Source organism: Danio rerio, chromosome 6, assembly GCF_049306965.1.
Source record: "Danio rerio strain Tuebingen ecotype United States chromosome 6, GRCz12tu, whole genome shotgun sequence".
NCBI lineage: Eukaryota > Metazoa > Chordata > Actinopteri > Cypriniformes > Danionidae > Danio > Danio rerio.
The window spans coordinates 25,859,618-25,887,304 of NC_133181.1; the positions used below are offsets into that span (position 1 = coordinate 25,859,618).

General features: G+C 33.3%; 2 protein-coding genes across 5 annotated transcripts in view; one reads left to right on the top strand and one right to left on the bottom strand.

The window, feature by feature from the left end:
- The window catches only part of stx8 (syntaxin 8), a 106,305-nt gene extending 96,979 nt beyond the window's left edge, over positions 1-9,326 (top strand). For 2 of the 3 annotated variants that reach the window (XM_073952729.1, NM_200375.1), the window contains 1 exon segment: positions 8,693-9,326. In XM_073952729.1, coding sequence (XP_073808830.1) covers positions 8,693-8,754 — 62 coding nt within the window. In that variant the 3' untranslated portion in view covers positions 8,755-9,326. 3 annotated transcript variants of the gene reach the window in all.
- Positions 9,327-10,793: 1,467 nt separating this feature from the next.
- The window catches only part of ntn1a (netrin 1a), a 123,069-nt gene continuing 106,175 nt past the window's right edge, over positions 10,794-27,687 (bottom strand). Inside the window, exons 5-6 of one of the 2 annotated variants that reach the window (NM_131029.2) lie at positions 22,546-22,620; positions 10,794-15,746 (exon numbers count right to left, since the gene is read on the bottom strand). In NM_131029.2, coding sequence (NP_571104.1) covers positions 15,418-15,746; positions 22,546-22,620 — 404 coding nt within the window. In that variant the 3' untranslated portion in view covers positions 10,794-15,417. The remainder of the gene's footprint in view (positions 15,747-22,545; positions 22,621-27,687) is intronic. The other variant, XM_073952571.1, reaches the window with a different exon arrangement.

Consider the following 27,687-nt stretch of genomic DNA (forward strand, 5'->3'; position numbering starts at 1 on the left):
CTTGTATTTGATATTTCCTAAAATGTCTTCATTTCTAAACATTAGTAGCAGTCATTTTCGATTTCACACAGTATCAATATTTGAGTAATGCCTTACAGTAAGTTTCATTAGTTAACATAAACTAAGAAAGACCAATATTCTGTAGCATTTATTAACACTAGTTAGTCTAATACTGTATATGAACTAACAATTATCTGTATTTTCATTAAGTAAAGTTAATAAAGACAGAGGTTCCTTTTTCGTTAATGTTAGCTAATTTATATCATCTAATGCAATGTTATTGTAAAGTTTTATCAAAATTATTTTACAATAAATGCTGATGATGTGTTTATTAGATGTTAGAATGTTTAACTTTTTAAATTAAGACTCCACAAAATACATTTTATCCACTTGCCATTTTTGTTTTTGTTTCCCTGTTTTTGTTTTTATTTGTTTCTAAGACTTGAATTGAAAGATGGGGGTTTTATGGCCCTTTAAAAGTATAACAATTTGTCAGTCTTTTTTTATTTTTTATTAAATTATAAGTCTTTTAGAAAAAAAAAACGAATACATACGTACAACAATACATTTACATGGAAATGTAATTATTTTTTGTCAAATAAGATCCTAATATGATACAGCTTATTTCCCAACTTTAAATGTAAACTTTATATTTTAGAATGCTTTCTCTTTTAATAAAAGCACATTTTTGGTATGTAGTTATATATTAAAAAAAGTATTCTCTTTTCCTTTTTTGCTTAATTTTTACCCGTTCACAACATTCCTGTGCTATACAGAAAAGTAAGAGCAGCTACTAAATATCACATTCTTCTGCAGACAAAATAAAGTCATGCTTCTGCTGTTGTTCTCCATGGAAGGGAGTACATGGTAAGTAAATGTCTGCGTATTTAAAACTTTGGGTGGACTAACGAAGTAATACTGGTGTCTTTGGGTGAGGAGACATGATCAACCAGTCTACTCTCACTTCCAATCATTGTTTTGTTGTTCTTTATACACGCATGATAAACGTCAACTAGGACAATTGTCATTCTAGCTGTTGTTTAAACTGTTGTTGACACACCACCAGTATTTCTCTGTTTACATCAAGACAAATAAACACAGCGTTAGAAAACATGGAATTGATTATACATTCATTTTTCTAATAATCATTAACATGTGAAGAGTGTGAATATTTAAACTCGTGATTCTTCTATAGCGAGAGCCAGTTTGGCTGCATAAAGATGCGTCTTGAATTTTCTTGGGAAATAAATGCATTGCCACTTCTAGTCTGCTCCTCTAATGTGACGTATAATTGCATTTGTTTGTCCAGAGGACTCCACAGACTCAAGTTTGTTTGCGGATCCCAGAGTCACATTGATTGTCTTTCTGGCTCCTTTATTTCTCCAGGCCTCTTCTTCTCATTCCGCATCTGCTTTTAACACCTAACCATATTCATGTATTCTGTAAGGAGGGGGTGAAGGGAAGGGCTTGATGAATGGAAAAATTCCTCACTGCCTTGTCGTTCGTACCCCACTTTTTTTTTCTTCTTCTTTTCTTTCAACTTCTGTTCTCTGACTCACTTCACTCCTCACATTTCCCAAGATTGTTTGACACTTGTCTGTGTCTTGTGTAAAGAAATGGTTGAAAATGTAACATGCCACAGCACTTTTATGGTTTTTGATCACTCACTTCAACATCTATTTAGTATTTATCTGCTGTGGTGTTTTTTTTTTTTATGTTTAGTGTTCATGTTATGCTGTGTTTTTTTAAGAGTATGGTTACATGTAATATCAGATGTTTTGATTGATGGATCAATGACAAGACTTCACATTTTAGTGTCTGCTTTTAACAATTTAAAGTGTTTTATAAACATATGGAGAACATATTAAGTAGAAATGTCTAACTTATTTTAAATTTTTACAGCTAAAGTCAAAATTATTAGCCCTCTAGGGAATTTTGAATTCTTTTAAAAGTATTTCCCAAATGCTTTTTAATAAAGAGTTTTTTTTTTTTTCAGCACATTTTTAAACATAATAGTTTTAATAACTAATTTCTAGTATTTAACCCTGTCAGACCCTGCATCCATTACAATGGACATCACATGACATCCCATTTTTCTGAAATTTGGAACATAATTCAGGTCTGAAGGGGCTAATTTGTTTTTTTCTTTGCCCTGATGAATGTGCAAAATATTTTTCTCCTTTTTTTAATGAAATACTTGTACTCAGCTTATCGTGTGATTAATTTCTGTAGTAAATCTAAAAACAAGACTCTCAAGCAAGCTAATAATACTGACCTTAAAATAGTTTTAAGGACAATTTTAAACTGCATTTATTTCAGACAATTAAAAATAAAACAAAAATATGACTAAAATAGTCTAGGAAATACTGTGAACATTCCGTTGAAGAAAATAAAAATTAATAAAAATGTCTAATAACTTTGAAAAACTTACCTTATTTACTTGTTTACTTACACTGAAGTGGTGTTAACCCTTTATGAGTTTCTTATTTCAGTTGGACACAAAAGAAGATATTCTGGACAATGTTTGAAACTGGCAGCCATTGACATCTGAAATCAGATTTATTCGGGCTAAGATAAAAAATGAAATGGTTTTGAAGTTTTAAAGTCAAAATGATTAGCCCCTTTAAGCTATATATTTTTTCGATAGTCTACAGAACAATCCATCTTTATACAATACCTTGCCTAATTACCCTAACCTGCCTAGTTAACCTAATTAAGCCTTTAAATGTCACTTTAAGCTGTATAGAAGTGGCTTGAAAAATATCTAGTAAAATATTATTTACTGTCATCATTTCAAAGATAAAATAAATCAGTTATTAGAAATGAGTTATTAAAACTATTATGTTTGGATCTGTGATCTGTGTTGGATCTGGGAAGAAAAATCTTCTCTCTGTTAAACAGAAGTCGGAGAAAAAAAGAAACAAGTGGCTAATAATTCTGACTTCAACTGTATATTATTATTATTATTATTATTATTATTATTATTATTTTATGAAAAAATATCAGTTGAAGAAATAAATCATAAAGGTTTAAAGCCAGTATAAATTACATAAATCCCTTAAAATGTAATTAAATAAAATACAGCAACATCTTTATGTCAAAAAATGTATATTTTAGTGCTGCAGTTAAATGCCAAATGAATAGCCAGATGTATCTTATTATTGGGCTGTATAAGCCTGATTTCATTAGATTTGTGTAATTTGCTTTGATGTGTTTACATTATACAACCAAATACTTTAAAACCCATGAAAAAGCACTATTAGGAAGAGCGTTTGCAGAGCGATGGAAATCATCTGCTAACAAAACGATTGAGTAAAATAAAGTTCAGGCCTGTCTTTTGTTTTGATTTGGATCTTCAGGCCCCTGACTATGACAAGTTGAAGTTTAGAGCCTCGGGGGTCTCTCTTTCTCCCTCGGCTTTGATTTTAAATAAATAAAGGACACTTGGGAAGAATGCGTGTCCTTTGTTCTGCCCCTGGGTGGCCACACAGGTCCTCTGCCCTCTGCGCACACTAATCTATTTGTCTAGCAAATATTATTGTTGTCATTGGGGCAGCGTGATTGGGTTACAGAGCTTATTTGATTACTTACATGACTGTGACAGTTTCTCAGAGGTGAAAAGGAGGAGCAAACTTGGTGTGAAGCTCACTTTAAAGCATAGATTTGCTAACTTTTTTGTCTGGTTTAAATCTACATGGAATTTGCTACATTAAAGGAAACTGGAAAAATTAGAACTGTTTTTTTATTTTTATTTATTTATTTTTTTAAGAACATGTAAAACAGTATTTTACAGGTTAACCGACTTGGTGGAAATTGAGGGACCATATTTTTCCTTTTGATGTATCTTTTGTCATGCCAGTTTTCTGTTAAATAAATCAGGTATTTTCCAGTGGGATGGAGGTCTGTTCAGTAAAAATCTGACATTGTTCCTGGTCACAGTCAAAACTGGGCATTTGCCAACTGTGTGGTGTTGTTTCCTAACACACGCCCGGACCACAGCAGGCTTTAGTTGGTCTGTATTTCATAATACCAGCGAAATGTAGTTTCCTTTTACCCTGTGCATTCAGTGCAGGCCAACTGGCGCTGTGATCTCCAGTGGGAACACAAAGCCACTGAGCCAAACTATGAGAGAAATGTAAACTAAAGCACCGAATCAGGCTACGAATACAGTACCAGCCAGTGTCCATGACCAACAGTGATTATGTCAAAAATCCTGTCTGATTAGCAGAGATAAGCATGTCTTTAAATGACATGACAGATGATGGCAAGGAAATTATGAATTTAGATATGCTCAGGAAAAGCATTGTAAGAAAATGTGAATTAAAAATAATCAAATAGGACAAGGATTTTCAAAGTGTTTCATCAAAATAATTTGTTGTAAATAGTTAGAAGCAGAAAATATAAAAAAAGTAGAATGTCCTGAAATAAGTCAATTTATTTATTCTGTATGTTTTACTTTTTTTCCCCAGATTTATTCATATCATTTATTTCAATCACATTTTAATTTGACATCATACCAGAAAAAAACAATAGCAAAGGTAGAATGTCCTGAAATCAGTCATTTTATTTACCATTATATAAGATCTAAATAATTTAAAATATGTACTTTTTTAGATTGATCATTAACATTTCAGTCAAATTTAAAATCATTAATAAACAATTTTCGATTATTTAAGATCATGCAAGACATATTTTAATTTCTAGTTCAAAAAGATTTATTTTTTAAGATGTAGTATATGTAAACCTTATGTAGTGGTAATCATTTAGTATTTGCCATCCATTCAGCAACTATTTGTATTTTTTGCAAATATTCATTCATTTATTTTATTTTCTGCTTAGTCCCTTTATTAATCCTGGGTTGCTACAGCAAAATTAACCGCCAACTTATCCAGCACGTTTTTACGCAGCGGATGCCCTTCTAGCCGCAACCCATCTTTGGGAATCATCCACACACACACACACCCATTCATTATGGACAATTTAGCCTACCCAATTCACCTGTACCGCATGTCTTCGGACTATGGGGGAAACTGGAGCACCCGGAGGAAACCCACGCGAATGCAGGGAGAACATGCAAACTCCACAGGAACGCAAATTGACCTAGCCGAGGCTCGAACTGGCGACCTTCTAGCTGTGAGGCGACAGCACTACCTACTGTGCCACTGCGTCGCCCCTGTTATGGTATTTTATCTTATTAAGCAGGAAACAGTGAAAAATATAGCATAGCAATGCTAATATTTGTACTTTTTCAATTTACAATATTTACTAATGCAGTTTTAAAATCAAAAGCTTTACATTTTTATATAATTTTTAATTATCTTGACCTAAAGCAAACTAACAATGAACATTTGTATTTTTATTTATTAACGTTATCATACAAGGATGGCATGGTGGCTCAGTGGTTAGCACTGTTGCTCCAACATGCCTTACAGCAAGTAGGTTGCTAATTCGAGACCCAGCAGGGCCTGTTTGTGTTTTTGTGTGGAGTTTGCATGTTCTCCCTTTGTTTATGTGGGTTTTCTCCAGGTACTCCGGTTTCCCCCACAGTCCAAAAGCATATAAGTGAACTGGGTAAACAAAGTGGGTCATAGTGTTTGAGTGTGGGTGTGTGAATGCGAGTATATTGGTGTTTCCCAGTACTGGCTTGCAGCTGGAAGGGCATCGGCCGCGTAGAACAGAACAGTTGGCAGTTCATTCCTCTGTGATGACCCCTGATAATCAAAGACTAAGCTGAAGGAAAATGGATGAATTATTATACAAAGATTAATTCATACTGTAACCACAATGCTTAGTCCATTTTAGTTAATGCTGCAGTAAATGTCAAACTTTTTTTTAAATTGCTTTAGAATTAATGCTGTACAGTTACTACCCATTTTTAATATAGTAGATACAGTATAGCTCATTTTGTGTTATTTTAATACTTACAATAGTATTATTATTACACTACATATAATAATGGAAAACAATACTTTACCAAATATACATACCTCATGTGTGTTATAACAGGCTCATCCAAAACTGAAGAAGAAAAACAACAAAATTACATATATTACAACCTTACAGATATAGAAGTGCCATGAATGAACTTTAATGACAATTAAAATTTGTTTACCATTTGGTAAGTTTGCCCCTTTATATTATAGAAAGTCAAACCACTGTTTTAGGGCTTCATAAAGAAAAATAAACCAATGACAATAAACAAAAAGGGTTCAAATGAAAGCTATTAATATTTCTTATAACAATTTGAATAATCCAGCCTTCAATTTCAGTACATTTATGTTCAATGTTTAGTCACAGTTGAGGATTTCATGGAATTTTACAACTTCAAACAAGTAATTTAATGAGAATTTGGAGTGGGATGTATCGCTTTTTGTAAGGGCAGATCTACAACACATGTACGACTGTTCTATCCGCTGTCAGTGACTCACAGGAGATGAGAAATCCTCTCCAACACCTTCCTGGAATTCCTCAAGTGACACACATTATATGAGACATTCGACTATCGCAAGAATTAATGAAAGACAGATGCTTCGCTGAAAGCCTCACCACATTTTGTTTGTCATTCTCCCCCTCAGTTTGTGTTGATCTTGAGTTTAAATTATACACACGCCTAATAGCCCGATCGAAGAGTCATCATCATCATGTTTATTTTAATGAGCGATCAATGAAAAATGCAAATAACCAATGAAAGAAAAGCCATACAATTGCATTAATCCTTTAATCAAGTTTTTTAACAAAGTTGAAATTTGGAGAAGATAAAAATAGTGAAGTCTTTATAGGGCAAATGATGATTTTTTTATGAGCACATGCTTAAATATTCTCTAAAAGAGCAAGAGGTTATTAGTTTACATTTATATTTTTTGATTTACAGACGCTTTTATCCAAAATGTCTTGCATATAAGGACAAAACAATACACACATATGCACTTGTATACATAGTTTACAAGGACTCTCCATAGGCATAATGTATTTCATGTTTTGTAAAGACTGGTTATAATATATCTTATAGTATTTACTGACTTTACACTTAAAGTCAGAATTATTAGCCCCCCTTTGAATTGTTTTTCTTTTTAAATATTTCCTAAATCACGTTTAACCCAGCAAGGAATGTTTTATTGTGTCTGATTTTTTTTTTCTTCTAAAGAAAGTCTTATTTGCTTTATTTTGACTAGAATAAAAGCAGTTTTTTTTTTTTTCATTTTTAATTTTAAGGTCACTGGCAGATTATTTTGCATGTTTTTGGAATAACTCACTTGATTTTGGTAAATTATTTCTTAAACCAGGATATTGTGTTTTGCTTTTCTAGAAAATGCTTCACAATTTAAGAATTCTTTAATATTTTAACTAGAAATAGGAGGAAAATTCTAAGAGAGAAGAATTTTTTTAGTGTATATACACATGCACACAGAAATTAAAAAAGTACAGGTGGTTCCTACAGGTGGTTTATTAAACCCACTCACCTGTGTGAAACACACTCAGAATTGTGCAGTGTTTTCCGAGAAACATGGACCGTTTGGAACAGGGGTCTCAAACTGCCCCCCCCCCCCGCAGGCAATTTACAGCCCACCCTCCTCATTCCTCCGGCCTGCAAAGGATGTCAAAAATATAGTGCAGTTCGGCCCGCCAAAACATATATTTTAGAACCACTATTGTTGTGCAGTTCCATCTAGCCCATAATCTAGTCTACATTTATAGTTCTGCATTCTGATTAGTTTTACTTTCATTTTCTCAGAGTATACGGTCGAAAGTAACACTCATGATTTAAATTTTTGTAGCTGATTTAAACATTAAAATATATGTCCATAAGTGCTCTATTTTTACTAAAGCTCTTTCTTTTTTTTGTAAATATTCAGGGGTTGTTTGATTAGCATCAGTTTTATACCACTTGTTTTTTGTTGTACAAACACTTCTTCATGGCTAACATGTTATGCCGGTGGTGTAACAAATATGATAATTTTGCTATTATTCCATTCAAATGGTCTCATTTAATAGATTTTTCTCATATTCTTATTAAGGTTTGCATAAAAACTTTGTACATTAGTGAAATTGTAATGCTAGTTGAATTGAACTTGTTAAAGTAAATGTGAATATGTGCATACTTTCCCCCTCTTTGCTGTAGTTTTACAGAAGAGAAAGATATTGAGAAGACCAATTGCCAGTAAACCCACTAAAGTTACCCAAACTGCTTTCTGCTGTTCTTGCACTATTGCACAATACAATTGATTGGGACAGAATAATAATAATTATGCCTATTATTTGTAGTATTTTCATAGTGATTTAAACTACCTCTTCAATATGCACATCAAGAAACAAAAAGCTAGTTTTTACTGCATATAGTTTGTGGAAGAATGACTGAGTGTGTTTATCGCTCGCTCGACCGTACACACACCCACAGATATATTTCAGCAGTTGTGTGGCTCGATAAACATGCTGATTTGCATCATCACTGATGACAGGTAATGCTTGAAATATAAACGTCATGTCTGTTATCTTAAGATACATCACTTATGTCAGGTTTCCACTTTTTTCTTGTGCTTGAAAGTTAAAACAGCCCTGCTATGAATTGTCAGTCACTGAAATGGCCCCCCACCAATTTGAGTCCCCTGGTTTAGAAGAAAGTGTCTGGTGCATATGGAAAGGAAAAGAGTGTCCTTTATTCATTAAGATGTTTTGTGTGTGTGTTTGATTTCAGGCATGATGGTGGTGATTGTTCTTCTTCTAATCGCCATCATTGTTGTGGCCTGTTGGCAGTAATGAAGAAGATGAAGATGCCACAGATATGAACTATAGAGACTTTCTGTCTGTATATAGTGGTGAGTGATGGATTCACGCAGTATCCGAACAGACTGGACATGTAATCACATCTCTGCACACAGCTCTCTTTTTTCTCGTACAGTAATGGAACACATAACTGGGTTAAAGCCAAGAAATGGACCACTATGAAGAACTGAATTCTTAGCTCCACAGATAACGATCAAAGTAGGATTCGGAATGGAAAGAAAAATAGAAAAGAGCTTTGAAAGGTTTTGAATATTATTATGAATAAAACCATGAGCCCAAGATGCTCCAAGGGGGGAAACTATTTAAATTCTTTGTTTGGCAGTGAAGAAAATGATCCGTATCCATCGTGTAAACAGGGACTGAGTCACAAAGCAATACCGAGTTTTGAGCTCTACTGTTGGGGTAAATAGAAAAGCTCTCATCCTCTTTTTTCCTAATCCATTCAACTGCATTAAGAGAGAGAGAAAAAAAAAACTTGTTTGGTAAAAAATAATGTTTTTAAAATATGTCCGTTATAAAATTCTAATAAATGTACTGGTATCAAACAGGTGGTTTGTTTTTTGTAAAATCTTAAAATTGTAATAACAATCATCTATTATTATTATTATTATTATTTATTATTATTATTTTTTTACAAATATTGGTCACATTTTATTTTGATGGTTTGTTTGTTGAATTTAAGTTACATTGTATCTACATGCCAACTAATTCTCATTAGATTATAAGTAGACTGTTAGGTTGGGGTTAAGCCTGGTTTATACTCTGCATCCGGTAGTTCGCTTGAGTGTGCATGGTGAATGTGATGTCATCACAGTGTTTGCGGAGTTTCGCTTTGGCTGTGCGTGGCATGATTTTGGCTGGTGGAGCATCTGATTTTTTTTGAGATTCGATCGAACATTTTGATTTGAGTTCAATAATGAATTATTTTCAATACATTTTGTTTGAGACAGGCACGACTATGCAGACATCTTTATTATCCATCCATGTGTGATCATAGGGATAACTAGATGGTCAGCAATTCTTGGCTAGAAATCGCAACAGCATTGGGAAAGGAGGAACGTTTTTGGAAAAAATTTGATAAACTTAAATGATAAGTTTGTTAAAGCCAAAACAGATTATTTACTTACGGAAATCTGCTTTTTCACCATTCATTTTGAATTTAAAATAATTTAATAGATACAAAATTATAATTAAGGAACAAATAATTTTTTAATTACTGAAAAAGAATATTTAAACCTATCAGTTAACAATATACTGATGCCCTGTTTTTCTAGGCTTTATTGGTGATTATGGTTCATTCTTTCTATAATAAAAAAATATATATATTTGTAGAGCAACCCATGTTCTGTTGTCATAAATATTTAAAAAAACTAAGTTTAAAAATCTTGAACGATATTATTGATATGACGTAGTTCGGAAACGTCCTTCTTCTATGCTAATCCGTCTGATATTATGGTCGGTTTTTTATTTGACTGAGCCCTGTCTTTTTAAAGAACATCACAACGGCGAACGCATCAAGTATAAAAGCCTCATCCGTTTCGTGAGGTGCACGATGCAGCCTCAGGCGGAAGTAAAAATCCAACTTTAGGGTTAGGAATAGTCTAAGTTACTTGCATGTTACTTTTTTATAGTCAGATAAATGTCTTTTGAACGAGCAGTATCAACGTATATCAAGCAGACAGTCCACTAATACTCGAATGGACCATCAAACTAGAGTGCTACCCAACCATTTTTTTCTAATAACACACCAAAATAAACAAACCCTCAAAAAATGAGTGTTCTTTTTTTTAAGTGTTCAAACTACTTATTTAAAATGAGTGGAAACAACACAAGGGCACAACTGTTTTATGTTCAATCCACTTAATTTTTTTAAAGGATTAACGTAACTTAATTTGTGTTAGAACGACATGAAGGAATTCTGTGGAACCCAGGATTTTTAACTGTGAACCTCGAATCTCTAACTAAATGCATATATCCTTACTTATACAGGGGAACAAATGAAGGTGCATTAATCATTTTTTGAGATTTTATTCCAAATGAATACTGAATGTAGTTCTACCAGGTTGGTGTTCAGTAGTTATCGTCCCGTCTGGATTTTAATCACAACCATCTAAACAACCACAAACTGCTGTAAAAAGAAAAGAAAAAAAAGAAAGAAAAATAAAAGACATAAAAAAACCCACAATGTCTTGTGTCATTAAATATTTTCTTATAATAACCATAATATATTAGTATGCATTGTAAAACAATATTGCAGACGTCTTGTATTTGCAACAGCTAAATTTACAATTCATAATATGAACAAGAAGCATGTAAGGTCTGCTGGTAATGTCAAATACAGGAGCCATCTTTCCACTGCTGCCAAGAAAAACAAAACAACATAAATTTACATCATCGGAATACTAATAAAATGAGTGTGCACTAAGATACTGAGTGCCAAACAAAATACATTTACATGTGGTATTAGGAATATGGTTTGTAACCGGTAAATACAGCACGTGTATAAATATCTGTATGCCATACATAATGTGTACATTTACAAGTAATCATTGAGCAAAGAGGATCATCACTGCACACGTAAACCGTCCATCAAAACCATCCTTTTTTTTTCTCTTTTCTTTTGGTATTTGATGCCTGAAATAATCAGTTCTTGCAGCTAAACATCAAATGACCCCTCAAAATCAACATAAAAGCTGTACTTTAGAGAACTTTAGTCTCATGGGTAACAGAAATGGACTTGCGCTTGTGTGAATATGAGCAGCGTTTCTCACAGTTCTCTATTGAAGGCAAAGATTACTGTACATGCATTCCTACATTCACAGACCCTAAATGGACATGGACACTTTCAAGGAGAGATGCTGTTGCTTTACAAAACTAAATGCTAGTTAAGAATTACTAGTTAATACTTCTAAATACTGTTTTACACACAAGGAAAAAAACTCACTATACACAGCATTCTAGCAACACTTTCAGGACTTGAGAAAAGGCCTGTTTATATGTTGAACTCATCAAACTGAAGTTCTGTTTTAACTAAAGGACGTCATCATCCATGTCTGGATTATAAACAATCGAATCGGAGCATCAAATGGAGCAAGAAAAGATGTTTGTGTTTAGAGTCGTCCACCTCAATCATTGTGTCTTATACAAAAATATACATGGTGGTTTTTGTTCTAAGTTGAAAGAAATGTCAATTTGAATGCATGCCAATCATTTTAAGGTTGGTACAAGCATGCTTTTGCATTTGTTAGCCTAAATCAACACATAGTGTTTTTTTTTTTATATATATAGAAATATGTAATAGATTTACACACAAGGCTGACACAGAAGTTAATGCTTAAAATGGAGCCTATATTGTTGTGTCTAATGTGACTGTTTGTGACAACAGATGCTGATTTTTTCAAAGCTTTTTTTGTTTTGTTTTTTGTCAGCAGTTGTTTGTTGACTAATCAAGGCAATCTGAGTTTTTAAAAGTTTATGTTGTTGTTCTGAGTTTGCTATGGTTTTTTGGGAGTCTGCAGCATTCTGGGTTAACCCAGCAGCATCAGTTTTCAAAGATTAGGTAACAAGGTAACACTTTATAATAACTACACACTATGAGTCATTTATTAAGCATTGGCATCTTGTTAATTCATTACTTGGTGAGCACTAACTCTACATTAATAGACGTTAGTAAGCAGTTTATAACTTTACAAGTTTATAGTATAAGTTTATAACAGCTACAGCTATAAGTTTATAACAGCTACAAATGCTCTATTCTTGACTTAAGCAGATTTCCAATGTGCTTAAAAATTATGTTTTCATGATTTGTGACTGATTGATCCTTCTACTAAATGAAGTATCACATTATTTACAACCCATTTCTAATTAAGAGTAGTTGATGTTTTTTTAGGATCATTCAGAATGAGTTAGTAAATTATTAATAAACTATTAAAATATAGGTTTATCTTATTATTCAGGCATATAGTAATGGTTACTATGTATGTTAATAAATGTTAACTTCATGCAGTTTTGCGACCCAATCTAAAGTGAGGACTATTTTTGCTTTATAAATCCCTTATAAATGACAATTAAAGACTCCGTAACAAATGAAAAATACATTTTTGCGATCCTATCTAAAAAAAGTAAAATTACTGTAAAGTTTAAACATTGCTGAATAACAAGTATCAAAATACAACATATTTAGATTAAATAACAGCAATAACAATATAATAATTTAACAATATACTTGTGATGCAACATTTCAATGTTATTTAGCGATGTTTAAACTGTACAGTAATGTTACTTTAGATAAGGTTGCATTTATTTATTTTTCATTTGATACAGTTTCATTAGTGTATCTTTAAATGGATAGAAATGACAACAGTCGTTTATTTTCAGTTTTTAGTTTAGAATAAAGCTGAGCCTTTATTTGTCATTTGTAAGGGATTTATAAAGCATACATAGTCCTCACTTTAGATTAGGTCACAAACCTGGATGAAACTAAGTTAACAAAGTGGTTAATAACATACAAATTAGCTATTAATATATGCCTGAATAATAAGATATATAAATGTTAAATTAAATAGTTTATTAATCATTTACTTATGCATTCTGAATGATCTTAAAAAACAAACAAACATCCAACTATGCTTAAATAACTAGTTTGTAAATAATGCATTATTTAATTTACTAATGAAAAATGAATTCTTAACAAAGTATGGAGACTCAATTATTAAGCACATTATGCATGTGGTTATAAGTCAAGAATAGAGCATTTGTAGCTGCAGTTATAAACTGCTTACTAACGCTTATTAATGTAAAGTTAATGCTTAGCAGATAATGAATTCACTATTTGCTAATGCTTAATAAATGGTTCATAGTGTGTATTTATTATAAAGTGTTCCCGAACCTTTCCGTTTTGTCTTTTTTTCTTTTCATTCTGTTTGCATCTGAATTCTATGATAAGCCACACAACCTCATGGAAATTGCAACAGCTGCTGGATGAATTCATTATAAAACATAATATGCTCAAATATAGGCATAGAATTGTGTTTTTCATGCAGTGTTACAAAGTGTTTTTATTTTTTCAAACCTCGACCAAAAACTTTGCTTAATTTGTTTTGATATCAGCCATATTAACAATTTGTATCTGAAACAGAATTCAGGAACATCTCAGATGCCATTACGCAATCAGTTACAGCATATGAATTTTTGAAACGCTAAAGCTTACTAACGAAAGTGTTTTGTAATAAAAAAGACATGCTTAAGGACATTTTAAGGACATTTTTTTTTCTTTCTTCAGATTTTTGAGATATTAATCCTCAATAGAGTGCTGCAGCTGTGATATTAAATCCCGAAAGACCACTGTTTCACCACTGTTTTCCACAAGACTTTCATATGCGTTTTTTCTAATTCAAAAATAAAAACCTGAGTAGAATTGGTTAGGGTGACATGGTGATACTATGATACTTTGTTTCACTACATCAATTAAACTGCATTCACTGCAGGTGCTGGTGCATAAATTTGAATTATTGCTCACAATTCAGAGTATTTTTACTTATTTGCTTATTTGGCTGTTCACATCATTTTTTTTCAAATTGTGCCAAACTCAGGTTCCCATGTTAATGAATACATCAAAAAGGACTGCAAGCAGAACAATGCCAAATAGAAGTACACAGTAAAATCAGCATTAATAAGCTTGTTTATAAGGTGAAATCAGCAAATGTGTAGACAATGATGATGACAATAAGGATAAAAGATACGTTTTTAATTATTTACACTATTTTTATAGTGTATTTATCTCACTTGACAGCTTTTGCAACTGTCTGTTGTGTACACCAGTGCCCAGAGAGTTTACAGATGTCTAATAAAAAAATTAAAATAATTAAAAAAAAAACTTTGGAGTAATTCCAGTTCCGAATATTGACATGTGTCAGAAAACTGACCTGTATCGGATTTATGACCGCAAGCAGTATAGAAGTGTTTCAAATCAAATTGTAAAATTATCATATTCAATGTGGTTTGTGCTGTTAACCTTATTTAAAAATATATTTTTAAAAAGTATAACGTAAAATAAAGGTCTATGTAGTCTGAAAGTAGCCTTACACACACTTTACATACTAAAACCATACATTTTGAAGCAGTTGAAAATGTAGAGTGTGTGCAGTTTTGTCCAAGTATTATTGCATAATATTTTTGCCACACACCTTATTTTACTCATAAATTGATTGGAAAATGTCAAAGGAATCAACATCAAATAAGTATTCAGGATTTTTTTTGCAATCACTGCTGCAGCATTCTATCCTTTTTCTTTCTGAAATGAATGAAATATGGCTTAATCTGATTCTCAACCAGACTAACACCGTTCAAAATGTATCTGAAACGTGACGCCATTTAACACAAAATACCTTTCTTTATATTGGACACAGGTGCAAAATTGGCAAACAGCAAACAAATCTTGAAAGAAACCAAAAAGAAATGAAAAACTGCATCATGAACTCCTTCACACGTTCCCATTTAAAAACAAACCAAAAAAAAAAAGTTAATATTCTCTTCATGCCTTTATTCAAAGCAGCGATGCTCAGTCTATCTTTCTTATCTTTATCTGTTGTTTTTTCTGTCCAGCTCTGAATGGTCAGCTCTTTCCTCTTCTCTTCATTATGCTTTCTTGCATTTTCCTTTCTTCTCCCTTTGCTGAAACTTCCGGAGTCTCCGAGCCCAAGTGTCTCTCCACTGAATGACCAGACTGCCCTTGTCCGCCACCATTCCGCTTTGTCCTGGCGAATCCTCGTCGTTCCCCAGCAGAAGGTATTTCTTGCCGGACTTGATCTTCGGACACTTGCAGGCCACATCCTTTGCCCTGACCCAGAGGAACTGGTCTCCTCTGCGAATTCGGCTTTCACCCTGTTTGTAAACAGAGATGATGTTGACGGTGAACTTCCACCACTCTCCTGCTTTATCTGCTTTCAGGATGTGGACTTGAACGGCTGCAGAAGAACAGAAGAAAAAGATGATCATTTTTCATGTATGAAGATGGCTGAGGTTTGATGTCAAGCAGATACATGTGTGATTCATTTTAGACCGTTGAAAGAAGCACAATTTTGTACATTTTGGATTGAATTTTTCTATTTAAATAGCTTTTTTGGGATGCACACTATTATTTTATTACATTTCTAAAATAAAAATAAAAAAATAATAATAATAAAGACATAAAAATCAACTGTGTTTGATTTTTGGTCTGTTTTTTGAGAAATCTCAATTAATTATGTACAGTTGAGGACAAAATTATTTACCCTCCTGTGAAATACTTTTTCTTTTTTTTTTTCTTTTTTTTTTAGGAATTTTTTTCTGAGTGATATTTAATGGAGCAACGGCATTTTCACAGTATTTCCGATAATATATTGAAAGTCTTATTTATTTTATTTTTGCTGGAATAAGAGCAGTTGTGTAATTTTCAAATCGATTTTAAGGTCAATATCATTAGCTCCCTACACCAATATATATATTTATACTGTCTACAGAACAAACCACTGTTATAAAATGACTTGCCTAATTCCCACAACTTGCCTAATTAGAAAAGTTAAGCTTGTAAAGCCTTTCGTTTGCTCTTGAATACTAGTTTCTTGAAAAAAAAATCCATGTCATCATGGCACAGATCAAATAAATCTGTAATTTGAAAGTAGTTTTTTTTAAACTTATATTTAGAAACTAAAAAAAAAAAAAAAAACTTTTCTTCCTTAAACAGAATTTGCTGAAGACATATAAAATAATTAAAATATAGGAGGGATAATAACGCTGAATTCATTTGTAGTTTACATTTACAAATAGATAAATCATGTTATATCTTTCAGATGTAAATGTTATTTACAATTCCTTATTTGAGTTGTGACCTCAGATTTTGGCATGTTAACCTTAAATCTTATAAGAAACATAAAGAAAAAAAAAAGCAGTGGGGTTTCTCTGTATAGTTATATAAAATTGTTCAAAAAAGATACCAAAAAAATCTGTTTTTCTCTAAAATGTGTTAAATGCAATATTTTGTACTTCAAAAAAAAAAAAGGCGAAATATTGAGGAAGAGCATTGCGTATGGGCCAAAGACAAAAATCTACCAAAACCATGCCCTTAAATATAGAATAACAGTTTATACATATTTCTCAGGCATATTTTGAAGAAATAATTTGTTAATATATTGAAAAGATGTGCAGACCCAAATGTTGAATTAATTGTTATTTAAAAATGTGTATACTGTGATGTTATTAATCTAAACACTTTTTTTAAACTATTTAGTTTAATAACTAGATAGAGACCTAAATAGTTCTTACTTCTTTACATACAGAAATATGAATCAAAGTGGAACATATATTATTTCATTTAGTCTATTTTTTTACTGTACTTGTGTAAATGTTTATAAATGTACATTAATTCAGTTTTTTAAATAATTTCAGTAACATTGTTGACTAAAATGAAAATGTTCAAATGATTTATTTTCAATACAGTTTGTAAAGTAATATTTTCTGTCTTTTAGTATATATAAATGATATGTGAGATTCGGTTTGATAACCAAATAAGTGGATCTAATTGGATTTGCATTGGGAACATTAAGTAAAAGTTAAAGAAGTATTATTTTTGATTTCATATATTACGTTTTAAGTTATGGTACTCCCAAAATCATTCCGCATAAACATAAGATTTTTACAAAATTTTCTGCAGAAAAAGCAAAAAATGTCCAAAGATTCTTTCTAGCCCTCAAAGGGAAAACAAATATTCTAAAGTGGGCTAATAATCTGTTATATCTGTTAAACAACTTGGAAGAATGTTAATATTTTTACCTTCAAATGTATATTTTGAATTGTACAAACATACTGATATGGAATGATTGCAAGTTCCCATGTGCCTATTTACAAGTGAAATGGTGAAATAATATATTTTCAACAAATAATTATTCCTTTGTATCATCTTAGTTGCTGCAGTTTAAAGTGCTTTAAAATAATTGTTGAAACTTCAACCCCTCCACAGTTTGAGAATGCCCACAAGTGTGAATCCTCAAAATCTGCTCAAACTGACTCAAGCTGTTCCCCTTTCATTATTAATAGCCTTCAAGGTGCTTTGTAAGGTGACTGACAGCAAAAGGACCGACAAACAGGCAGATTTAATTTCTTCTGTGAAACATTTTACACTTGTCTGAGATTGAGGCCATCTATCCTACACACTAACATTCAGGTCTGTGTTTCTGTTCACTTACACTCTTCAAATGCATGCCACTGGACCCAAAATGTTTTTTTGGGGTCTGTTTTTTATGCATTTGATACATTTATTAATCACAGCATTGTGCATTTATGCTTAAAGAAAAAAAGGAAATAAAAATATGAATTATTAACTGCATGTTATCACTAATTAGTTGCGCCTCATGATATCTGTGCACGCAGAAATTTGCAGACTTTTAGTCCATTGTTGAGTCTATTTATTTACTTGTGTAATTGTGTCTTAATTTATATTTATTCAGTTTTTAATTTAATTTCAGTAATATTATTGACTAATATGAAAATGTTTATACGATTTATTTACAATACAGTTTGGAAAGTAATATTTTCTCTCTTTTAGTAGATAAATGAGACACTTGCTTTATTCACAAAATAAGTGGATGTAATTGGATTTGCATTGTAAACATTAAATAAAAGTTTAAAAGATTTTTTTTTACTATTTAATAAATATAGTTTTTAGTTATGATACTTCCAAAATTATTCTGCATAAATCCGCAGATTTTTTTTTACAAAATTATCAGCAGAAATAGCAAAAGATGTCAGCAGATTCTGTCTGGCCCTACTAATTAGTTTTTAAAAGTATTGTTTAAAAATGTGATACAATTTTTTTCAAAGAATTAACATTTAAAATAAGGGTCTAATAATTTTGCTTTCAACTGTAAATAAAGTGATTAACTGAATTAAATTAGAATGAAATGTTTTAGAGATTCCACATTTTCTGATAGCTTCGTGTGAATACCACTGAAAGTGAAGTGAAAATTTATATCCAATCTAGCTCTCCTTGAGAAATAACTAATGATGTGTTATTTAGAGCCGCTATTTTTTAATCCAAATAGAATGTCTAAATGATTTGACGTCGGATCAGTTCTAGAATTCCATTAATTTGAATTTCAACTCATTGTGGTATTAGAATGGTCTTTGAATTTCAAATAATCTATTGTAATACTTCCATAGTTATTCATTTCATCCTTTTAGTTTATCTGCCAGACTTGATTGTTCATACAGTATGTCCCATTGTAGGATACATTTGTATCATTTTTGGGGTAGCAAGGTATTCCTTTTAATTTAATTTAAATACATTTTTTATTTAATTTAACTTGATTTATTTCAGAACTATTTCAAATACACTGACATATCATCACAATCATCATAATAAAAAGTGAGTGCTTGATGACAAAAAAAAGTTTTAACTTGAGGACAAACTATCACTGTCACCATTTCAAAAGGTGGAAGTCATTTCTCCAGCAGCTGCGGCGTGTGGAGGCTCAGCTGCGGCCAGGATTCCTGTGGTGTTTTATGGGGAGTGTGCCAGTGAGGCATGAGGCTGTAAATATCATGCCACGAAGGGCCAGATTCCCCCCATAAGTCTTTTAGATGACTCCATCTTCAAGTTCAATACCATTTCCAGCCATTTCCCCCCATGCTGTTGTAGCATAAAGCCCCCCTGATGCTCCAGAAGGCAGAGGGAAAGTGGATTAGGTTTAATGCTCAGAATGTGGGACTTTATCCTGGATTGTTCACTTTGGAGTAAAGAGGGATCTGGCCGGCTCTCCATAACTGAGGACAACTGTAAACTGAAGTCAGCGGGGGAGCAAATTATCTGGATAAATTCTTAAATGAGTCTTAAATGAGTAATGGCAGGGCAAAGGAGAACATGCAAAGGCGGTCTGCAGGAGGTAAAGGCATTGAGTATTCATCACCTGACATCCAACTGCCAGTGTGCGCCAGACCTCCTCTCTACGCTGCGGGATTCCCTGCGCTTTTCACACTCGCCTTATTGTTTATCACAAATCATGTATTTGGGTTGAAACGCATATGCTTTTACCAGTTATTGTTACAATTACACAGCAAGGACATTATGCAGGGTATCCGCGGAGCCTTACAATGTCTTAAATCTCAAAAACTAAATTTTAGGCCTCAAAAAGTCTTAATTTTATTAAAATATTGCTGTAGGTAATAAATCTTTTTTAAACAGGTATTAATTTTCATTTGTTCATGTATAGCTACCAAATCTAGCTATGAACACCCTCCAATAAATAAATAATAAGACTTTTAACTGTTTTATTTAAGAATGTACATTTTAACTCTACCACATTCTAACTTTACCATAATGGTTTAATTATTTTCCTTATAATGACATTTGTTTAAAAGTTTTCCATGTATTTATTGCTGAGGAAGCTGATCAACAGTCCGGTTGTGCATACATTTAGTTTATTACAGTTTTTAAAACCGTTAAACATTCTTTTTTTTTTGGGTTGTGTTGAAAATAAAGTACTAGAGCTAGAACTAGAGCTTGCTTGTTTTGACAATATTTAAATATTTTGCTCAGAATTAACTAAAATATTTAGTTTTTTATTTATTAATTGTTGTATTATTAAATGTATTAAATTATAAAAAAGGTTTGATAGGGCACATAAAAACCTTTTCAAAACTGGGCCATTCGAAAAAAACTCATTAGCGAGTATGAGTCTAGAATTTCATTCATAATGGTCTAAAAATTATAAATACAGGCACTTTTGCATGCTTTGCTATGCCAGTAATAATTAAATTATATATTTTATACATACAGTATGTGGGTCAAAAACGTTTTTTTTTTTTTTTTTTTGTCAAGATGAAATTCTTTCACATTTTTTTTATATCAACAAGTTATATTATGACCATTTGCACTATTCCACTAAATGTATTTAGATATTTTGAGGTGCATAAGGTAAAAACTGTATGGGAAATATGTTTACTAAAGTGGGAAAAAAGCATTACTCAAATAAAACAATTATAAAGAAAAAATGTATTGCATTAATTTAATGAACTCAACTTTTTAATCATTGAAATAATTAATTAATCAAAAAATAGAATGATTACAGTGCTATTTTTTAAAGCAATGTGGTGCAACCAGTATGCAAAAGCATACATAAAAAAAAAAATATATATATATATATATATATTTTTTCCACCATTTCTCAGAGAATATAGGCAATGTTTCTTGGTGCATTTAAACAAAACAGATTTATTATAAAAAAAATATTATAATATAAAATAAAATTTTAGTCACCAAACATATTTAGATATTGAAAGCTAATACATTTAAATTCAATCAAAATACTGAAAATAATTATTCGGCCTACAAAATTTCCACTAAATTTGTCAATGTTTTGCTTCTCTTGATTTTTCCTCTTTATTTAAATTTGTATTTAATATATATTTTTTTATAACAAATCAATGTGGGCGTACTAGATTTTGGACTGTTAGTTATTTTGTTAGGCCAGATTTGGCTTCAGTACTGACTAATCTAATGTATATGCACAAATATAATATTGTATAGCTTCCTATTAGAAATATGAATTTAAAAGATTCGTGAAATGTGTACTTATATATGCTGAGCACTGTATATTATGGCCATTTGTAACATTCTTTTGAATGTATTGGGAAAAAAAGTATTACTTGAATGAAACAATCAACTTTTCATTCATTGAAATAATTAATTAATTAATTAAAAAATAAAACTACTACAATGCTTATTTCTTTTTAAAAAGAAACCATTATGCTACCAGTAAGCAAAAGCATAAATAGAAATATATTAAACATAAAAAAACATTATTCTGTATTAATACTGTACCTTATTTTTACCATCTTTTTCCATTTTTCCTCCCCGTTTTGTCTTTAGAATGTGGAATGAAAATATTAACATGTGTAAATAATTACCTAATTACCCTAACCTGCCTAGTTAACATAATTAACCTAGTTAAGCTTTTAAATGTCACTTTAACCTGTGTCTTGAAAAATATCTAGTCAAGTATTATATACTATCATCATGGCAATACTTCTTAATATTTCTTAGGATTTTAACCCTTTTATTTGACATATGCCCTGTAAGAAAATTGTACTCCAAAAGTATTTTAAAGTATTACATGCAGGCAACATATCTTTCAATAAATGTTTAATACTATTAGTATTACACCTACATCTATTTCATTATGACTTAAATTATTCTCCACCAATAATTTACCTATGCTGACTGAAACAAATCAAGAAAGCTGTTAAAATGCTTTGGCTGTTATTAAATCTGCTAAGGTCTTTAAGTTCCAAGGGGTCTCGCTTGACTGATGAAACAACCCCACCTCTGTAGAAGAGGGGTTGCACATCTGCTCCCTTTCATGGACGAGAAAGAGCCTGCTGCCCCCAGGAATGCAGGACAGGGACATGCGCTTCCCTTAATGAGGATATCTGTGAGCTCTGGTCCCTTCTGCCCGTCACACTGCCATGGCTTGATCCGCTTTGGGCTCAAATACCTGCTGGGCTGTCCGTCATCGCAGTCTTCTCTAAAGCCCTCGCTGATAGCCTTTCCTCCTGTTTGATCCTTTGACTTTCTTCTTGAAAGCCCTAAGTAAGCCATCACTACAATATAGCAACACTGACGGGGCTCAAGGGAATTCGGCTTTGGATAAAGAATAAAGATGTTGTAGAGGGCAAGGATTTGAGCCACCTGCATAAATGCAGAAGAGCTGTGGTTGGACTTTTTCCACTCACCATAATCTTTCTTGCAGTACTTCTTCATATTGATCTTCAGCTTGCCTTTGGATGCCTTGCAGTAGGATTCACAGTCTACAAATGGGGGAAAGGGGGTGGAGGGGGAGGACAAAAAAAACACAATTAAAGAATGTAAAAGAGGGAACATTGTCAAAAAAGAGACACTTCTGCAAACTACACATCTATCCTAAAGCCCTGGCCTGTTGTGACATCCATCTGCCCAGTTTAATTGTGAGGCCGTAATAGGGCTTGTGAGGCATTCAGTAAAGTGTTTTTTGCTCCTTAGAAAAGCAGGAGACAAAAGGTCCCTCTCGTTCTGCTCTCTGGATGTCTGGACCCTCCCCTGCTCTGATGGGAGCCCTCTGAGGCCAGGCGTATTGTGCCACCCAGCAATCTTTTTTTTTTCAAACCCATGCTAATTTCTCACCCTTGTCTCCACTGTCAGTGCCATGATGTGCCTGATTAGGGGACTTTTCCCTCCCAGTGCTGTCAACTCACCCCTATGTCTGTCCTAATGCCACCCTCCCCCCACCGTAACCTCAGAACACCATTTCAACCTTTGGCATTTATTGGTCCGGCACTCAGGGAGGTGCCAGTGAAAGGGGTGCAAGGGTTGTCCCAACACAAAGGGAGGTCAGGGGGGAAATTAGCAGCGCATAAAATGTTTAAAAAGCATCTTGTGTTTAAAAATGAAGACGACATGTCAGGCAAGTTTTTTTAGACAGTTCTGGATATCTACTACATTTTGAGTTTTTTAGCACGTCTAAATATAATATGCGTACCTTCTGTTGCTTTACAAAGTCTCGAGCTCAATTAATTTATTAAAAACACCTCTCTTTTGAGCATGCAGATGTTTAAATCGAGAAGATTTCTTTCTCCATTCTCATTACGCCCCACACATTGTCATGGCCTTCTTTTAGTGGATGGATGGAATGAGAAGACGGAGGAGGGGGAGCGACGAACCTTTCAGCTCGCCTGCATATGAACAAACTTCATTGTTTCGGCCGACCCTCGCTCCATGCCTGCCTTTTACTTTCCTTTGGACTCTATTCTCTCGGTGTGAATGAGGTTGCCTGGGCAACGAAGGAATCAGAAAAAAATGCCAGTGAAAGTAGTTGTGCTGAAGTGGTTGCGCGAGGGACACCGATGTGGGGTTGGGCAAGTCAAACCGTGTACATTGTAGATTGGAAATGGCAGAGAAACTGTAACCAAAATGAAATTGAGAGTCCCTACTCTGGCAGCTTCATTTCCATTTAAATGAAGACTGTAGAGCAAATGCTTTGTTTTCCCGTAACCCTGTTTAATGCCATAACGATACTTCCCTCTGATAGCCATCATTTCTCATTAGCTCTCCTTTAAGGAGGTGATGAGCACCCTGAGATACTTATTTAAACATCTAGTCCCCCGCAGTAGGACAAATGTACCCATTGTGCCCCCTCTTGAGTTAGGGGAAGTAGGGTTAGCTTGCCGTCTTGTCACGATGCTCCCACAGAGGCCAGTGTCACCTAAATGGGTGTTTTTCCTGCTGTCCTTTCAAGTGAAAACTGTGTGCTAGACATTTTGGCACTGTGTCCAGTAACGCTGCTACCGGTGCCAACGAATAAAGGAAAGCTGCGTGTAGGTTTAAATGTGAAGCTTGTTTGACACTGAAGAATGAGTAGAGGGCACCAGTTACACGCTGACTGTGGGGGGACCCCTGCTGGGAAACATTTGTGGACAAATTCTCTTCGTTGCTAGATGTCGAGGGAAGTTGTTGGTCTGGAGATTCAGCAAAGGACAACTAATGAGTCTGTGCTATTCAGCCTCACTCAGCACTTCTGAAAAGCCTTGACATCTAACACTGACAATCTAACCTGCTGGGTCTTTTAGTGCTTGAAGACGGGTAGACACTGTACTCTGTTGTTTGCAAAGAAAGCCTAAAGCTGACCTGAGGTCTGTTTCCAGTTAGACTTCCAATGAAAGAGACAATGCTATTCATGCAGGCATCACAGATCTGGGAACTGTAACAATGAGGTGTGAATGAGCGCACAGAGGGAAGGCTTTCTCTGTGTGGAATGAGACTGATTGAGAAACAAATTGCTGCAAATAAAGCATGTAATTAGATTATAGCCAGAGCCCCAAGCTCCCACTGGGGCAGAGACTCAATGGACAAGCTGGGTCTATTCCAAAGGGAACTGCTTTTTTTTTCCTCCTTCTACCCTCAACCTCTCAAAATATCCCTCTCGTTTTATTCCATTCAACACTCTGAGAGGAAAATAGCTGTCTCCCGAAATCTGACAATGGTTTAAAGAAACAGAGCAGACAGCGCGTGCAGTTTTGATTCAAGGTTTGTTTTAGTCACGGTGGCATCGCTCTAATGAGGAGCGAATGGGGAGAAATCAACTTCATTACTGTAAATGAAGCCAAGAGATGTGTGGGGAGCGTTGCCAACCCTCGAAATTGGACAATGTGAAATCAGAGAGAGAAGAGGCCAGCTTTAAATTAGCCGAGAGCTTTGCATTCATGATGAGACACTTAATTCAGCACTATTCACTCTCTTTCTGTCTCTAATTCTGGCTTTCTCTCTCTCTATCTCTCACTCCCCTTTTTTGTTCATTCCTTTTATAATCACTAGAAGCCTTGCTGAATTATTTGGGACCATTTGGACTTACAAGGGTGACAGTGTTAAAGGGAAAGTTCACCCCAAAATGAATATTTTGTCTTTATTCACTCACCCTCATGTTTTCCTCACAAACTTTGTATGTGCTTTTCTGTCTTTCCTGTTTGGACAAATATATGATTGGGGTCTATTTGGTTCAAGTATGCTTAAGTGCCTTTTTTAAGATTAAGTGCATTTGAGTTTTTAGCAATAGGCTCGAGGTTAGCACGCCGATATAGTACTACCATACTAGTGGCGACCCATATTTAATTCTCAGACCAAGGTCCTGTCAAACTAAAGGTATAAAAGCCCCTTAAAAGTTAAAAGAACAGCACAACCTTACTTTAGAGCACAAAAACTTTCTTTTAAATCATATTTTTAAATCGCATTGCATTCAAGCCTGAGCTTGCTTACGTCATCGATGATGCGCTGTTCAGTTAGCACTTTCGCTCAGCACAGTGGAGATTTCTTTAGTTATATCATTTTAGTTGTTTGGGATGCGGTGACACGCAGTCAAATATTTGGCCATATAGATAAGCCATTTTTGACGGTCATAAACAAACATAAAGTCCTTGTGCTTTAGGTATTAGGAGGTTTGCTAAAGGTGCAGTGAGAGGTTTGCGTCTTTAATAAACTACGACAGTTTGTGTTCATTGAACAGTAAGAATGATTAATAAATCCATATCAAACAGTCCCTTAAAAGTCACTTCTTGTCTTAAATTTCAGGCTCAGGCATGCTTTGCATTCACACTACAAGCGTACCGTGGGACCAAGTGAACCTTGCTCTGGCACACCTTTGCCAATCGGGCCAGGGTAATTTCATGCATACAGATCTTATGCATCTAATGTGAAGGTATCGATCAAATGTGGTATACCTCGAAAGCCTGTGCATTCTAATGTATTGAACTTTTAAATGTAAACCTTTTTTTAAACAGCATATTTTTATTTGAATACTTTTAGCATTGTTCTGTGGAATACAAAAGGTAATCAAGACATTTAAAGAATTGTTATGGTTCAAGTTAGGGCTGTGCGATCAAGAGAGACTGCAATATGAAGAGGCTGCAATATGATATACAGTTAAAGTCAGAATTATTAGCCCCCTGTTTATTTTTTTCCCAATTTATGTTTAAAGGAGAGAAGATTTTTTTTAAACACATTTTAAACATAATCGTTTTAATAACTCATTTCTAATAACTGATTTATTTTAGCTTTGCCATGATGACAGTAAATAATATTTGCCTACATATTTTTCGAGACACTTTTATACAGCTTAAAGGGACATTAAAAGGCTTAACCAGGTTAACTAGGCAGGTTAGGGTAATTAGGCAAGCTATTGTATAACTATGGTCTGTAGACTATCAAAAAAATATAGATTAAAAGGGCTAATAATTTTGACCTTAAAATAGTTTTAAAAAACATAAAAAATGGTTTTATTCCAGCCAAAATAAAGTGAAAATTTCCTTGCTCTGTTAAAGATTTGGGAAATATAAAAAAAATCAAAAGGGGTTTAATAATTGTGGTTTCAACTATATATATATATATATATATATATATATATATATATATATATATATATATATATATATATATATATATATATATATATATATATATATTTATATATATATATATATATATATATATATATATTTATATATATATATATATATATATATATATATATATATATATATATATATATATATATATATATATATATATATATATTCCCCACCCAGAGCAAATGCGTGACTGTAGGCTGTGTAGGAGAGTCTTACTATCAAACTGATGGAGCACATTTTTGTTCTGCCCAACCAGAATTGCTCAACCAAACTATGGCCACAATAAAAAAAATAAAAAAAGCGAAAACAAAAAAACAAACAAACAAACAAACAGGAAAGCACTGACAAGTGAAATCATGGCTACTGCTGCTTCAGAGGCATTAATAGACAAATTAATATCAAAGAAAAACAGCATTTGGTTTCAAAGGCACAGACACTGAACAAAAACAGGTCATTTTTAATAGCTGTTGCAGAATTGTTGACATGGCTTACAGATTATTGAGCTGAAGCTTGACAACAAAATTAAATTATAAATCAAATCTTAATCGCAATATCAATGTAAAAAAAATTTGCAATTAGATATTTTCCCCAAATCGCACAACCCCAGTTCAAATGCTATTTTTCAAGCCTTCTGAAGTCATGTGAAATGCTTGATTGGACCATTTTGAGTGAACTCTTGTTAACTATTATAAAGTATTGTCAATATTTAAGAACATATCTTGAGCTGTTCCCCTCACACAGGCAAGAACTGGACTACAGCTCATGCCAAGAATGTTAACCAGCATGTCGGTTTTGGTGACTGTAAGTTTGTAGAGACATCTCTGTCAGTCTTATCCGAGTGTGTGTGTGTGTGTGTGTGGGGGGGGGGGGTGTGTGGGGGGGGGGGGGGGGATTATACAGGGGTCTCACACCATGCATGACCTTGCCACGCAATATGTGTTT